We start from the raw sequence: 15,955 nt of genomic DNA on the forward strand, positions 1-15,955 counted from the left end.
TTGAATATTACAGTTCAAAAGGGTGAAGTACGTTTTTTCAGAAAACCTCTGTTTTAGTCAGCTCGAACTTTGGCCGTCTTGGAATAGTTCGAAATATTTTTGTGCGCTGATGGGCGTTGCTTTTGCCGTAATTTTCCGGTGAATTGAACTTTGTCTTATAACCACTCAAATATATCTCAGCTCTTTGTTTGTTTTTAAGTTTCATCGCAAGGTTAGTGCAAACACGATCTTCAAACAATAAACCTTTTTTTCTCTCTGCATCTCGGAAGGTTATGTTTTTGGTTTATAAATGGTTTCTTTTTTGGTAAACACGATCTTTGTCCTTATGAACTTATTCTTTGGCTTTCACTGCTTTTGTACGTAAACACGACCTTTACATCGTACGATTGTCGCTATCTTGTCTGGCGACCTCTGTTGTAGAACAATGGATTGTTGGCAAGTTTTGTTGTCAAATTAAAGGGCTGAAAACGTGTCAAATGGTGTGATTTCAAAGATCACAGCGTGTTTTCAGTCGCGATGCAGGCTGAAGATCTTCTAGTGAACCTTGTTAAAATGACCGCTACTGCCAACTTTTAGTCGTGATCAGAACCAAAAAAAATTGCATGAGAACTATTGAGCAGTATGTTTGTGTTTTGTTAGCTTGTTTTACTTTCCTTTTTCTATTGTAAACCTTTTGTTGTTAGCGTTGTTGAGTTCTTTGTTATTGTTTTTGCTTCTTACGTCTGCCAATTAATTCCCCAGCAAGGTGATCATAAACATTGCTTTATTTTCGACAGAGCTGCCAAAAATTTGCCCTGACATGCATTTTGCGTTGTAAGCAATACGTGTTGACCATCTATTTTCGATTCAAAACCAATTATTTGCCGGCCTTTTAAGTCTGTGTAAAATATTATGATTGTTTCTCGGACATGAAGTTCAGTTAAGATTGGGGAGTGAGTATAGTTATCAAAGCACAGCATTACCAGCCTTCAAGTTTACCTCCGTCGATTAAATCGTGAATTGCGTCTTGGCAATACTGTTTACTGATTTGCTACAGTGGCAGTTTTAACTGAAATTAAACGAAGGAGCAATTCGCAAAGTTGTTGGATTTTAGCTCCATTGGTTCTGTATTTTTTTCCTAACCTCCTCCCATGCATTGTGAACTTCAAAGTTAGACCTGTCCACTTAGTAATGTTTTTAAGTGCTGCTATTTGTAGATTTAGCTACGTTCATTTGTCATCTTTGTGTTGAACACCACCTTTGCTCTTTCTTGGCAGGGTTCTAAGTACTTCTGAAGACGAAGGAGAACAACCTTCAACATCTGGAAGTCCTGGCTCTGTGTACAAGCGAGGTGGCATGTCGATGTAAAACATTTACCATGCGGCAAGAGGAAGCAGCTTTGCTCCCTTCACTGTTTCGCTTCAGCGAAGCTTGTGTGGCGCCAGCGGGTATCTTGCATGCGTCATAAGCGTTATTTTTTGTTTGCCGTTTACACTGGTAGCTAAAAACTATTGTTCGGGTCTGTTGAAATTTTGTTTTTCTTAATCAATTTTGGTGTGCTTTTTCGTAGTTTGTTATTTTAGCGCTTCGTTGTTGTTCGTTCAAAGTCTTTGTGGGCTGATTCAAGCAAAGCTTTTGTTTTTGTTACAATCAATTTCCTTTTGAATTTTAGCTATCAGTGTGAAAAGAGAGAGGCCTGTGAGAATCTGCCGTTATGTTTTCGGTTAACTTGAGTGTAAGGTTCACATGTTCTTGAATACGCTGAACCAAAACAATGTTATCCCTCTGACAATACTTCATATTTTTTTCCTTCGGTTATTTTTGGTGGATATTGCTTATTTTTTTTAAAGCATTTTTGAAGATGGTGTTTGGTGTACTCATTCAGGCCTCTCAAAAAGGCTTTCTTCGTTACAGAAGTAAGCCACATTTTGCTTTAAATTTTCCTTAACATGCGAGGTTAGGCTTTCGTTTGAGTAAAGTAAGACGCGCATGTCTAAAGAGTATTTCATTGGGGGATACAATCTTTGGTTTTTACAGAGTTCATCTCCCAATGTCCCGCTTTACGCTAGGCGTGAAAAAGCATCGAGCAGTGATTTTAGCTGTGAATAATAATTTATCGCATTTGCTTTGTTGTACGAAGCTGATTTAGCCGTTAAGGTTTGCTAATCGCACAAAATTGTGCACAATGATGAAGTTATTTCATTATTAAAACCGCGCGACGAAATTTTGGTTTTACAGAATGGAGTTGCATATATGTTTGATTATAAATTGATTTTTTATCTATATGCAACTTGTAAAATGAAGCATTTCCAAACAATACTGCATAAATTTCGAAATTGTAAGCCTTTTTCCCGTAACCTTTTTCAAAATTTTCATGTCGCTACTGCGACTGTACTGAACGAACCTTTCATTCGCTTTTGTTCCTGAAAGTTGGCGCCTTTAGCTTACTCTATTGAGGGAAAAGACGAAGACGAGAGTTATGGGCAACGCCCCCAAGGTCTTGATATTGTAGTGTAATCTTCGGTTTTAGTGCTATTATTCATCACGTTCTTCTGTATATCCACTGACCTGGAAATTGTGTGTTACTTTTCCCGGTTCAATGCATTTTTATTTTCTGGTTAAAAGGCGCCATCTTTACAGGATTGACTTTACTTCTTTTAAGCATTTTGTAACCTCTTGTCTCTTTTGTACACACTTCATAAGCGTAACACAGCTACCGGAGAGCTCGCTTTTATAAGTAACAGTCATATTTTTCCTTCTAAATTTAATTTTGAGCAATGTAAGTGTTTTCGATTGTAAAAGGCAGGCAGGAAATGCTGTATTTTTATATGTTCTACAACAGTCCTCCAGAGAAGAAAAGGGAAACGGGACAAGTTACACGAAGTCGTTTCAGTATGTGTATTCTGGGAACACACAAAGTACAATGTAAGCTTTATTCTTGTAACAAACATTCACATGCGGAACATTTCCCACCATCCTTGACCGTTTTTTATACATGTAGGTGTATAGCTAAAACTGAGCCGTTTTATTTAACGTTTTCTTATCTTTCTGAAGGATTTTGTAGGACTTGCTGCGATTGATTTTTCATTGCTCCCTAGAGGGGCTTATAAAATGCGCCACTCACCAGAGGGCGTCAAAATAATTTGGAATTAAAAGAAATTACTGTACTTAAACACCAAAGGTAATACGCTATGTGTGTGCTTTGCCTTGGTTACGTCTGATTCTGGGTTGATTTGATAAGAAATTCAATAAAGTCAAATTATGAAGAAACAGTGTTTCAGTCTTCTTTATGCGGGGGTTGTACAACGTTTTTGTGGCGATTCCAGTTTCAAAACTCTGACGAGAACACAATTGAATCAGTCGAATGCATTCCTTCCCTTCACTCGACAGCTCTTGTCGTTCAGTGTTTTCCTGTTTATTAAGCTGTATAACAGTGATTCACACTTCGTTTTACTTTTTTAAGATGGTTTACACTTTCGAGTCTGTCGATATGAGCTTGGTGTGACCATACATTCCTCATTATGCGGGTGAAGTACTCTAGCTAGTGTGAACACTCATGATATCATCAGAGCAGTATTGGTGTGAACACTCATGATATCATCAGAGCAGTATTGGTGATGGATTTTGTACTGTATTGACCCGGAGGTAGTGACCGTCGAGCACGCACATTGAGTCGCGTGTCAGTCATAAGAAAAAATGAAATAAACAAAACTATTCTGGATTAGTTTCTTGTGCAACTGTACATTATTCTCTTATACAAATGCTGGATAAAATTTTTCAGTGTGACCAGAACAACTTACGGAAAGGCAGTACTTTTCCGTTGTTTAGTAGTCTCGGAATATGTTTTCAGCACGTGTTTCTAGAGAAGGTATAATAAGCAGAGTTATAATAAGGAAATTAGAGATCTATCAAAGTTAAAAGCATTCTCATTTTCGTGTTGCTCATGTTTTGTTTGTCCTTAAGACACTAATACTCTTACAAGCTATATTCTAGTAGCTCCATTTACTTTCATAGTGAAGTACGTCCGTGTTAATGTTGTGCGATACAATTAACAGAAACTGTGTGTATGTCAGATGATAGAGATATGGTTTTGTGTTTGTTTCGTATTTTTATGAGGATGACCCTGAACTTGCTTTAAGATAGGAAGAGGAAGAGATAACAAAACGGGATAAAAGCCAAGAATTATACCAAGGACTAAATACTGAGACGACTATTTCCATTTTTATTAGTGATAAACGTTGACCTGGAAATTGATACTCACAACAAAAAATTGGCCAACGATTCGTCGACGTCGCTTAAGTTCAAAACTATAATTGCATACCAGGCACTATTTCCCAATATTAGTTCAAATATTTTCAAACCTTCAATTAATGTTGAAAACTTTTGAAAGGACTGGGCGTAAGGTCTATAAAAGTTCTTTAACTCTTCCATATTTTAGGTCGTCAGTCTTCAAAGCAAAAAGATAGCTTTCGAACTAAACAAACAAGTCTTCTTGCAAACATAAACACTGTTATTCGTTAGATTTCAAATGAAAATATAGGCCTTTACATGACACTGAAGCGTGAATCATTCCACGTACAAGCTGGATTCAAGAGCTTAACAAAATGTTGGACCAAAAAAAGTTCAGATGTTTCTGAAACCTTATTCTATCCAATTCCAAGCATTTAACTTTCCAATTAATCAAAATCATGCTAAGATTAGTTAAAAAACAGCGGCCTTGGCGTTTTTATTCGAACGAACTTCCTGAAAAATACAAAGGAAACCAGTTTTCTTTGCCGACATGTTTCCGGCAAAATTTTCTTAAATAGCAGCAATAGCACTTAATGAACGGCACGTGTCAATGTTGTTGTTTTCATCACCAGCACACGCTTGGACTTGAAATTTTTTAAGTGAAATAGAGTGGAGCCAAATGTCAAACCATTTAACGCGACCGACAACATCCAGAATGAGACCAATCAAACAAAGATCTCACGAAAAAGATTACAAAAAGATTACATCAACTGTAAATGTTGTCTAGCCATTTCATATTCTAAATTTAAGTTTTGGCAAAGGAGCGAGACTGATTTTAATAAGCTTAGAACAAACAATTAATTCTATCCCAATACTCTCTACCACCGGTTTGGCTATCGTCCATATCTGTAAAAGAAGAAAAATAAAGGCCTTTTGTTTTCCCTTTGTTTTTCTTCGTAAACGATGATAGGATGAGACTTAACAATAAAAAAGATACAGATTTTATCAGATTAAGGTTACTGGCATTGATCGAATACGACAAAAATCCAAACAAAACGTGAAACTATAAAAAATCCTTTATTTGTGCCCATTTAAAGCGGTGTTTGTTACACATTTCGTATTATTCATTGAATCACAAGTCAACAGATATTTTTACACGACCGCTCTTGCTCCGATAACATTAATAAATTATGCACAATGTATTTGAACTGTTTTGCTCAGGTTTTCCCCTCTCGTTATTCACTGTATATTTACATATTCTGGACGCAATATTCCATTTTATTACGAAACTTTCAAAAACGACAGCTAATTAGAGGTGAACCTGAAGAGGAGAATCGCGAATTCTGGGGGATGTTTATCCATGTTCTCCCTAGCTGTATGAATTTGCATATGGTTCACTGACTTGTCGAAATTTCATTTGCGGAGTAGAGAAGGCAATCAATGCTGAGATTCTCTCATCTGGGTTAGTCATTCTACTCCTGTTGAGTCAATGGACACAATTCTCATCATGGGATCTTGCGTTCCACTGGAACGACTCCTTCTGAAAACGAAAACAAAAAACAAAACAAAACAAAAGAAGAATGAAAAAGAAAATGAAAAATGAGAAGAGGAGTGGACCCAAACTGAACGCCGCCTAGATCAGACATGGTTAATTTTAAGAACATGGTCTGTAGGTTTTCCCTTAAAATCTGTAACAGCGTCAAAGAAATAGCGTTTTTATTTTTCTATAAGTGTGTATGTACAATCGTTTGTCCCAGGATTTACTAGTTGCAAGGCATGCTGTCTTAATATCAACTGTTAAGCTAAATGCCGGGTACTAGTACACGCGAGGGGAGACTTCGTCCGGATTCAAAAATATTCCCAGACGTACTACAGTAGGGAATTTAGATTGAAAGGGGTTTACGAACAGCGGTAAATTCGAGAACCATCCTGACTCTATTCAATCAGACTACGATATTGACTAAACGGTACATTCTGTCAACGAGTTGCTCGATGAGTCCGTTCTCCTCGCTAGGAGAAACGGATGTTTTCGCAGGCTATATAAACTGACGAGACGGCCGAAATTATGGAGCAAAGCACATAAAGCGTCGCGTTCTCCTGATGGAACAGATTACATGTACCATCGGACATTTGGCAATCATCATCTGTAACCATATTTAAAACTAAGTTATAGACTTATCTTTTTAAGGACGCATTTGATTTGTAATTAACGCGAACTGTACTGGTGCTTGATTTATTGTTTATTATAATGAAGTTATTTTTAATTACCCTAATTTAGAGTTATATTATTGCAAAGTGACATCGACATGTACATATCATAAGGTGGACCGGAAACCAGCCTTTTCGATACGAACTCAAGCTATGAAATTGCCCAAAAAATTTCGTTCACTTCGAGTATAATTTGCGCGTGAATAAGAAAAACATTTTGGGTGAATATTCTTCGTTCTTAAAGCTAATGACGTGAAACTATTTACACCTCGACTGAATAACCTTGTATCGAAATCACTTGTATCGAAACGACCGGTAACCGGTGGACCAGTAAAGTCTACAAGGTGTGAGACTATAATCATTCTTACCCGTAAGGAGTCGTTCTTCTTTGGTTGGGAGGAGAAGGTACATTAACAGCCTCGGCTGATGATGGTATTGAAGTGTATTCCCTTTGACTAACAGATCTACCAATATTTGCTGGTTCGTGCAAGAATTTCTCTATCTTTGTTTCTGGAAGATGGCCCATATCCTATGCGAAAAAAACAGAACATGCAAGAAACAAAACAGGGTTAAACTTTGTTACCACGGATGACAAAAGGGTGTGAACCAGTGTAAGCATTGTAGAGGTGAGTATATGAACAGGATTTGTGTTCCTAAAAGAGAATGAAAATTCCAAGTTTTCCAGGGTACAAATACTATGAATATTACAGGACCCAAAACTCAAGCATAACGGGTAATCAAATCCATTTTTAAATTCCCAAACAAAGAAAAAAAATCGAGGATTCGTTCTTTTTTCACTGACCTACCCCTGATTCATCAAATACGATACTGAAATTGCAGGGGTTTTCCAAAGATGTAAGGAGTGGAGGGACTATTTATATTTCAGTGCTTCTAGACAGAGGTGGGGGAGACGGTTGGGGGACGGTTGTACATTAGAAGGGGGGTCTTAATGAATTTTCACGTACACTTATTAAGTTTAACAATTTCAAAGAATTTACGCAAACAAAAGCGTTTATGGGCACAAGAATTAAACAATTGTGTATTCGGTAGTGATATCGATCAGTTTTTGTGTATGATACATCAAAAAAGAACGTTAAGACGCTGAGAGCTTAATTAATATTTAGCGCCTTACACTGAGGGCTCGATAGAGGAAATGCTGTGTTAGGGAAGTGTGAAGTTCACTGACCTTCAGTCTTTCATATGTATCTCCAATGATACCAATAAACAAGCTCAGTACAACGTAAATGAAAAGTGCGATGAAGACGTAGAGGTAGATTTTACTGAAGATCCATGTTGCAGTGGGTGTCTTCATTTCCTTTATTTTAGCATAAGTGTTGAACAGGTCATCTCCATTAACCATGGAATACAGGCACTCGGCAGTGATAGTGAGTGTTTTAAACTAACAAAAAAGAAAAAGAACAATAAAACACGTAACCTTCTACAATGCTAAGACATATTTGCTATCCTGTTCCTCCCTTGTACCTACCAAGCCCAGGTTGTTTCAAAGGATGAATTTGACTGAAGAATTTATCGTGGATAAAACACTACCAGTACTCCAATTATATAGAGGTTTATCCATCTACAGTGTTGAGATATCAGCGTCAATCAGTCTGTCAGTCAGTCAATCCATTAAGCATTCAAGAAGTCAAGCAGTCAGTCGGCCGGCCAGCCAGTCAGTCAGTTAATCAGTTGTCAGTCAGTCAGTGAATAAACTTGAAAAACAATGACATGCCATCAGTCAGTCAGTCAGTCTTTGGATGTGTTGATGATAACCACACTGACCATAAGAATCACCTTGGGATGGAAAGGTCCAAGTACAATCCAGCCACACAGCATAAAACCAGCAAACAACAATGACACACAAACAAAGAATCTGAGTACACTTGGAGTGGCAGCTTTTAATGTCACCAAAAGAACCTGAAACAACAAAACTGTTTAGCTAGATTGTCATGATCATAGCCCTCTGATTCTTTCACTGCATACTGGTAAGAATACCACAACACAAAGTGAGTGAAAAGCACGAAGGGGGGAGGGGAAAGATGGGCAAGCTTTCCAACCCCACCCCACCACCTAATAACATTTCTATTTCTTCACTGCATACTGGTAAGAATAAAACAAAACAAAGTGAGCGCAAAGCACGAAGGGGGGAGGGGAAAGATGGGCAAGCTTTCCAACCCCACCCCATCACCTAATAACATTTGTATTTCTTCACTGCATACTGGTAAGAATAAAACAAAACAAAGTGAGCGCAAAGCATGAAGGGGGGAGGGGAAAAGTGGGCAAGCTTTCCAACCCCACCCCACCACCTAGAATAACATTTCTCATTGACTTGCTGATCCAGTTTAAACTTTTTTTCAAATACAGATATGAGAAAAAGAATAGAGGGATGTCTAAAGCTTTCAAGTAAAGGTCTGTAATTATACAAATTTTAAGTTTCATTTATTGTAATTATTCAAATTAAAGTTACTCTGTAATTCCAGTACATTAGTGGTTGTGCTGTTTAGTATGTTGCAGATGTACAAGGAGGTCATCTTTGCAATTCGCAAGAGATAAATTTTGAACAGAGGGGAAAAACAATAACTTAGCACTAGTAATCAACAGCTTGTTAGTAATGAAAATGCATTACATTATATTTCTTGGAGTATCCCAGGAATCTCAGAAAACCAATCCAAACCAAGAGCACTGCTGTTCCAAGGAAAATGCTGCAGGTATTATAGTAGTCACTATCCTGGAACAAAAGACATTACAAAAGTAATTTGAAAAACTTTTGTCTGTTCACAGACCCTCTATTTTCAAAGTCCGTCAAGTGTGCGTGATAAAAAATAAAAACCATGGGGGATTTATCAACCGCCAGTGGAAGGGGGTAGGGGTGGGGGAAGAAGAAAATTTTCTTTCTCATGCTCTGTGCTCATTGTCCCCTTTACCCTTGCTCACTCGCTTCACTCAAGCGCTTGCCTCGCCCACACACTCACCGATGTTTTTGAGAAGAAAAATAAAACAATGTCTGTGTACACTCTAGAAAAACTTAAGTTGACAAAGTAATTTCTTGACGAATGTGGATACCAGGAAGCATTCCAGGTGCTACTAACTTTTCAAAAACATTGGTGAAGACATTAGGAACGCTTGATAAGGGCGGGGGGAGGAGGGTTAAAAAGGTCCCTTCCTTGATACAGCTCAAGGGCAAAATAATAAGAAGTACAATCAGCCTTTTAAGTAACCTCACCCTTTGATCAATGACCATCTTGTATATTGAGCCAATGATTGTGAGGCTGTCACTTGTCATGATGACAAAAAACCATAAGCTGACAAACTCTTGGTAATCTGAGAAAGTAAATTCCTCTGGGCTTGTGTCTTGCTTGAAAAACTTGGCGACTTCCTTTATTAAGATAAAAATTGTTTGCTATCAAACATATTTCAGGCCCCTCTTTGCATAACTCATTAGTGCAAAACAAACACAAAAATGGCATACACAATCAAACACTTATGAAAGTCTTAATCATAGACCCAATGCAAAAATGGCTGCTTGATTAACATTCTTTTGTTTGAATTTAAATTAGCCTAACTAGCCTTATTCTCCACTACAAAATTCAAAAGAATACATTATCACAGGCGAGGCTAGTTAGGCTGATTTTAATTTAAACAAAAGAATATTAATCCGGCAGCCATTTTTGCATTGGGTGTATACAACACACACAAAAGTTGAGACATGTTCCACCAAAAGCCACAAAATTTTGAGAACCTCACACATCTGTTGAACAGATACAGACAAACATGCTAGTGGCATTTGGGTGTGTGGGGGGGGGGGGGGGGAGGGGGGGAGTTGCCAAGTTTTAATGGCTGGCATCCATATCCTACTGATGCTCGTTAGTTTTGCAACATTTTTAAATTTTTTTCAGAAAGCTATACATGTATTGTGGTGATTTTCCCAGATACTGGTTTTATATCCTTCTACCAACTTACTTTGGCTAATTTGAGAGATCTGTAAATTGATCGTCCACATAACACAAGAGAAAGTGAACACATGGATATGACAACCACATCAAACACCACCAAAGCTGTTTTTATGAAGTGTGCCTCTACAAAAGATTCACATGCAATAATATTTACTTCCATGATATTTAAGAATCTATAATGTTTTAAAGATCCAAACAGGCAATGTTAAAATACCTTTTCATAAAGATCTACGTGAGACAGTCTCTTCGCACGTCTTGCGAGCCAGCGTGCAACACCCATTTCAGTAACAATGGTTTTTGTATGACATTAATGTGCACAAGTTCTCTTTTTCTGTTAGAAACTGCCCCAGTTTGGAATACCTTACCCCCAGCTTCTGTATATGTTGTGGTTCATGCAATTTTGCGCATGGTACAAATTGTCTTTGTACTTGTACAATTGATTTTTAAACTGGTACAAAATTATTGGATGGAAACAAAAATTTCAGTGACAGTACCCAGGTCAGTACCAAAATAAAAAAGTATGGCAGGGAATAAAAAAATTTGACCACAACAAAGCAATGCCCCTTTCAATAAAAATTGAGATAAACAAGCAAGTCATAATAAAGACGTACAGAGATTCAGGTGCATGTGTACTATAAAACTAACATTGTTCACCATATGTCACTATGCATGTGTTAATGTATGACTCACTCATAGTATTTGATCCCTTTATTTTCCCATTTTTGCAATCTAACCAAGTGTTGTTCATGCTCAGTCTAACTGGCATTCTTCCATCATGATCCACATTATCAAACAAAATCTAAAAAACAAAAACAGGGAGGGACAAAGTAAGTGCTCACAATTCAAATCATGATCCCCGCTAAGGATTTCAGGTTGGTTAACTGTGCCGTGTCCAAGTAAGTGAAACGCTACAAGTAAAGGTGTGCTATGCCCCCTCCCCCACCCCCAGAGTTTCTTGTGATGACACGGATGAGGAGTCAGGCTTGTTACAGATGTGGAAATTGCTATATAATGGTATGCATTCTAAGTTAATCTCCTTCTGCAGTTCTGTGAGCTCCCACCAGGCACACCAACATTGATTCCCAAACATGGTTTTGATGATTAGCTTAAAACTCACTGTAACACTTAGTTTATAGCAGGCAGGCTTGTCCCAGGCTTTAACATCTTTCAAGTTCACTGTTTGTAATGAGAACATCATACGAATTTTACGAAGCCTAAAAAAAATAAAAGTTTGAAAAAATCAGTAACAATGAAAATTATACTGCAACAGCAAAAAGAATAAAAAGTAACGAAAACTACATTCATATATATATACTAGTTAAGTAAGATTTTTTTGGCAAGATTTTGCTAATGGACTTTTTTAAAACTTGTTTAGATCCATTTTTTGCACTGGGTTTACTTTGCGGATGCAGGAGCAGGACCAAGAGAAGTAATGTTAGGATTGGGTTAGGTCACAGCAGCACAACTACCAATAAAACCTCCTACTAATTTTGGTACTTAACAATGATAACAGGGTCTCACCTTTCTAAATTGAAGGTTTTGTTTGTTATGAGATTATGCCCATGTTTGTCAGGACGTGGCCAATTGAAGCAATCTGTAATAACAAGTCAACAAATCAACTTAAGATGTAATTACTAACTTCTCCATGCCAAAAATATTCTTTTATATCAATCCTCAACATTGTTCACTGAATGTGTAACATTATCATTTGATGCAAATTTCTCTCCCTTTTCATTGGCCAAAAGCCCACCACATAATCTGCAAATAATTGCCTACAAATAATGGTCTGCTTAAATACGCAGTGTCATCCAACTGTATTTGGCTGCAAATTATATTCTGCTCATGCATGAATGAAACCACGCTTTCTCCTTCTTGTGATCACTCTTGCGTGAAAATGGCAGATTGCTTCACTGACCTTTCAAAGAGCGATTTGTGATCGAATGATAAAACAATAACAAAAACAATAAACTTGGTTATCGCAAAATATCGTGATTTGTCAGTGTCTCAAATATCACAATATTTTGCTCAACCTTGTCCAATAATTGTCAATTATTTACAGAAAGTGGAATATCACAAATGATGTACAACATGATCATTTTCTGGATTATACTGTTTGTATTTTCCAAACATTTTCATTGAACAGAAACCAATCTTGACTGTGAACAGACTTTGCCAAGTATGAAAGGTTTTCCACAACCTCAAAAATCCCCTGGAAAGGAATTCTGCCACACACACCTACAACAGGATCATCTAACGCAAATGGGTTGTTTTCTTTTCCTTTGACTGTATAGTGACTGTGACATAACTGAACTCTTGGAGGCTCTGAATGATTCATGTGTGTGTAGTCATATGTGCCAAGAGGAATGCTTTGCACTTGATAATACTGTCAATTGATAAAAACAACAACAACAACAAGTAAGCTAGATGACTATATTAATAAAACTTCCCTCAGATGGAGCGTACCAAGAATTTATGAGTCAACTTTCAGCAGACTTGTTGTTTCACAAGTTTACCTTTTAACAAGAAAATTTATGCCCATATAGTTTGCATATTTTCCAAAGCATTGGCAAATGGCAAAACATTCTCTACTGTTGGCTGGGACTTACTTGTTCATGGGCATAGTACAGATAATTGAACAGTTGGTCTTTTGTGTAAACAACAACTTTGTCATCACTTTGATAATCTCTTAGAAACAAGTGTTTTAAGGCAAGTTGATTGTTTTCCAGGAAGGTCACCAATGAAAATCTGTCTAACCCAAACAAGCAAATCTGCAAGTTAAAAAAATACCATCAGACAGTAAGAAAAACATTAAAAGATGCATTCTTCCGCCTGGGTGACATTTTCTCATATTATGGTAAGATGAAAAAGTGTCATGTCACCAGTTTAGTATTTCCTAAATAGGGATGTAGCTGTAGATATAACAACAACAAGTTTAAAGGGGATACTCCTGTACATCTACTAGCAAGTGCACCTTTCCTAAAAATATTTTACAGAACTTGCAACTTTGAACCTGTACATGTTGGATTTGTGCTGACTTAAAATTATGCTGTAAGCCATTAACTAAGAAATTACTTGGCTAGATGTATGCTGTACAGGCAAAATTTCCTGGAGACGTCTTTGGACAACAGGCTTATCATTAGTTTTTGCCATTCCTGGCTTCAGAGCACCAAGAATTAAGTAGCTACATTTTATTTTCCCTCTCAAAGTAAGCTGATCGAGATAAGGTTTTCTGTTGCTGTTTCCCATAAAATATGTAGCTCATAAACCATGGATCATGTGTCTTATAAGGGGGTGTCAGCGGATACTTGACCAATATATCAGGCCGACATCTTGGTAGACTGTACAGTCAACTCTATCTAAGACGGACACCTTTGAGACAGGCACCAAGTGTCCGTCTTAGAGAGGTGTCCGTCTTATAGAGAGTCAAATAAAGGGAGTAAAGAAAGGCAGGGACCAACTCTAGGTGTCCGTTTTACAGAGGTGTCTGTCTTATAGAGGTGTCCGTTAAGAGAGAGTAGACTATACGTTGACATATCGATCGCTATACCAGTCTTGTGTCAGTCGAGGAATCAGCCAATATATTTGCCAAGTGGTGTCTTTCTGTTGGTCATTTTACTTTTGGTCATGATAGTATTGGTAGTGTGTTGGCAATGTATCCGCCAACCATTGGTCAAGTATCAGTGAGGTACATGTATCAGTGGTGCATCAGTAGACAATCTGCACTGCTTGAACATTTTTTTATCACCTTTGTACCCAAGGGTTTTTCCTTTGTTACAAGGTACCTGTAAAATGACACGTGGTGGACATTCCTTGTTACAAATATCGGCTGAGGCTGATACCAGATTGATCAGTTACTAAATCGCAGGCTATTTTCATCTTATAGGGAATGTTCCAGATATCATGAGTCTCATAGGTGGCTTGATCCATGGTATGGGTCGATACTAGACAAGCTGGTCGCTGGGGCATGGCCTATACATCAGTCTATACTCAGTCAGCTCGACCAAGACTCGACCGATACTCGTCCAACAGTTGACTAATAAACCTGTATCAACTAATAATTATGTCAGCCAATGATCGACCAAGGCATCTGCCATTGCATTGGCCTATTGCATTTTGTCGTAAATATATGTCGGTGACTTGTTGATGAAGTAGCGATGACTATTGATTGATAACCTAAAGTGGGTGACCACAGGCGGGCCACACATTGGTTGAGACTCAACCAAATCACGACTGACATCTGACTGAAATATCGATCAAATTATATGTCAACAGACAGTTGACTGAGATGTCGGCCGATACATCGGTTAACAACCCCTATGAGACACATGATCCTAAATCATGGGGGTACACAACATGTACAACTTACCATGCGCTCATATAGTGAGATCGGGATACCTGACAGGAGACTTTAGGTGTCTGTTTTGGGGGAATGTCTGTTTTAAAATACCCTGCGAGCAGAGTCTCCTTCGATCTTCCTAGATAAAGAAGATCGAAAGGAGACGCTGCTTGCAGGGTAGTCTTAAAACTTCATACCTCAATATCTACACAAATTCTCCAGACTGATGTCCATACATCTATTTGATTAAAGATTAAAGAATTTCCCTCGTTGAACAATTTATTTTTTACAATTTCCATAATCTATTATTTTCGTGATGTATTGATTATTGTTAGGAGAAGACTGACGTTGGTCACTCTTGGCTTGGGACAATAGAGTTAAGGGTCGATTGTAGTCATGTGAACGGCAACACGGTCCTATCCTTCGTTGTCCGCTCAAACACTTTCAAAAAGATCTGTTCAAAATTAAACGTTAGACAAACCTCTTTATACGCAAGCAAATCAACTTTTTAAGTTACGTTGTTAAAAATAATAACAATAATAAAAAAAACGCATGCATAATAAAACCGCTAGGAGATGGGAGTAAAGAATATTTGATTCTCACCTGAAGAGTAACAAGGGCAATTTTGACAATCTGAACTACCAACTTCCAAGGTTTTCTGCGCCTTGCTCGAAATTTCTGAAATGGATTCATGAAATGGTATCTTATTCTTGTTTTTATGACTTCTCGAGGACATGGCGTTGTCTGAATACTTTGCATTGGCTCTCCTGATAATGTCGAACTTGTATCAAGAATAGGTTGACCTGGATACGAACGTTCGAACACAGAATTCTCGTTCATATCTGCTAAGTACGTGCCCGTACACAAACAATCTTCTTCTTCGCCAGATTCACTGACGGTACCCAGATCACTGGAGTAAGAACGCGCGACTGAGCGTTTCCGGAAATTTGCATCTGGCGGGGAAGAGTTGGGAGAACTCACTTTTTCACACAACGGCCAGCTCTATTTTGAGCAAGAGTAGCTGTTGAGTGTGAAAGAGTTTCGTGCTAAAAATCAGCTGAAATAAAACTGGACTAGCGTACCTGGAAGGTCCGCGTTTAATACGAAATCAGAAATCAGTCATTACACGTTTGCACGTGACAACTGCATGAACCTCTATCCACCCAATTTAGTGCCGTCACGCAACGCTCCTCCCCGTTGCGTGACGACTCTAAAAACGGCTGTGTAGCAGACTACCCCTCCATCGACA

General features: G+C 38.0%; 2 protein-coding genes across 7 annotated transcripts in view; one reads left to right on the forward strand and one right to left on the reverse strand.

The window, feature by feature from the left end:
• The window catches only part of LOC140922014 (tumor protein 63-like), a 28,664-nt gene extending 25,415 nt beyond the window's left edge, over window positions 1-3,249 (forward strand). For all 6 annotated transcript variants that reach the window (XM_073372035.1, XM_073372034.1, XM_073372037.1 and 3 more), the window contains one exon: window positions 1,257-3,249. In XM_073372035.1, coding sequence (XP_073228136.1) covers window positions 1,257-1,347 — 91 coding nt within the window. In that variant the 3' untranslated portion in view covers window positions 1,348-3,249. The remainder of the gene's footprint in view (window positions 1-1,256) is intronic.
• A 2,018-nt stretch (window positions 3,250-5,267) lies between these two features.
• On the reverse strand, window positions 5,268-15,795 carry LOC140921649 (mucolipin-3-like). The gene is made up of 13 exons (XM_073371655.1): window positions 15,310-15,795; window positions 12,977-13,138; window positions 12,606-12,753; window positions 11,892-11,964; window positions 11,488-11,584; window positions 11,061-11,169; window positions 10,378-10,493; window positions 9,641-9,793; window positions 9,044-9,145; window positions 8,212-8,334; window positions 7,604-7,816; window positions 6,786-6,946; window positions 5,268-5,749 (listed from the first exon to the last, which is right to left on the reverse strand). Exons 1-13 carry the CDS (start codon window positions 15,544-15,546, stop codon window positions 5,677-5,679), a joined length of 1,767 nt encoding a protein of 588 aa, XP_073227756.1. The 5' UTR covers window positions 15,547-15,795; the 3' UTR covers window positions 5,268-5,676.
• Window positions 15,796-15,955: the final 160 nt, after the last annotated feature.

This window comes from Porites lutea, chromosome 12 (assembly GCF_958299795.1).
Source record: "Porites lutea chromosome 12, jaPorLute2.1, whole genome shotgun sequence".
NCBI classification, from domain to species: domain Eukaryota; kingdom Metazoa; phylum Cnidaria; class Anthozoa; order Scleractinia; family Poritidae; genus Porites; species Porites lutea.

Bases quoted from the DNA above. Each gene is read 5' to 3' on its own strand.
- LOC140921649 (XM_073371655.1), bottom strand. From the start codon at position 15,546: ATGAACGAGAATTCTGTGTTCGAACGTTCGTATCCAGGTCAACCTATT. The intron at 12,754-12,976 runs GTAAGTCCCAGC...ATCAATTGACAG, and splicing joins TGTACTATGCCCATGAACAA to TATTATCAAGTGCAAAGCAT. The intron at 5,750-6,785 runs GTAAGAATGATT...TTTCGTTTTCAG, and splicing joins AGAAGAACGACTCCTTACGG to AAGGAGTCGTTCCAGTGGAA.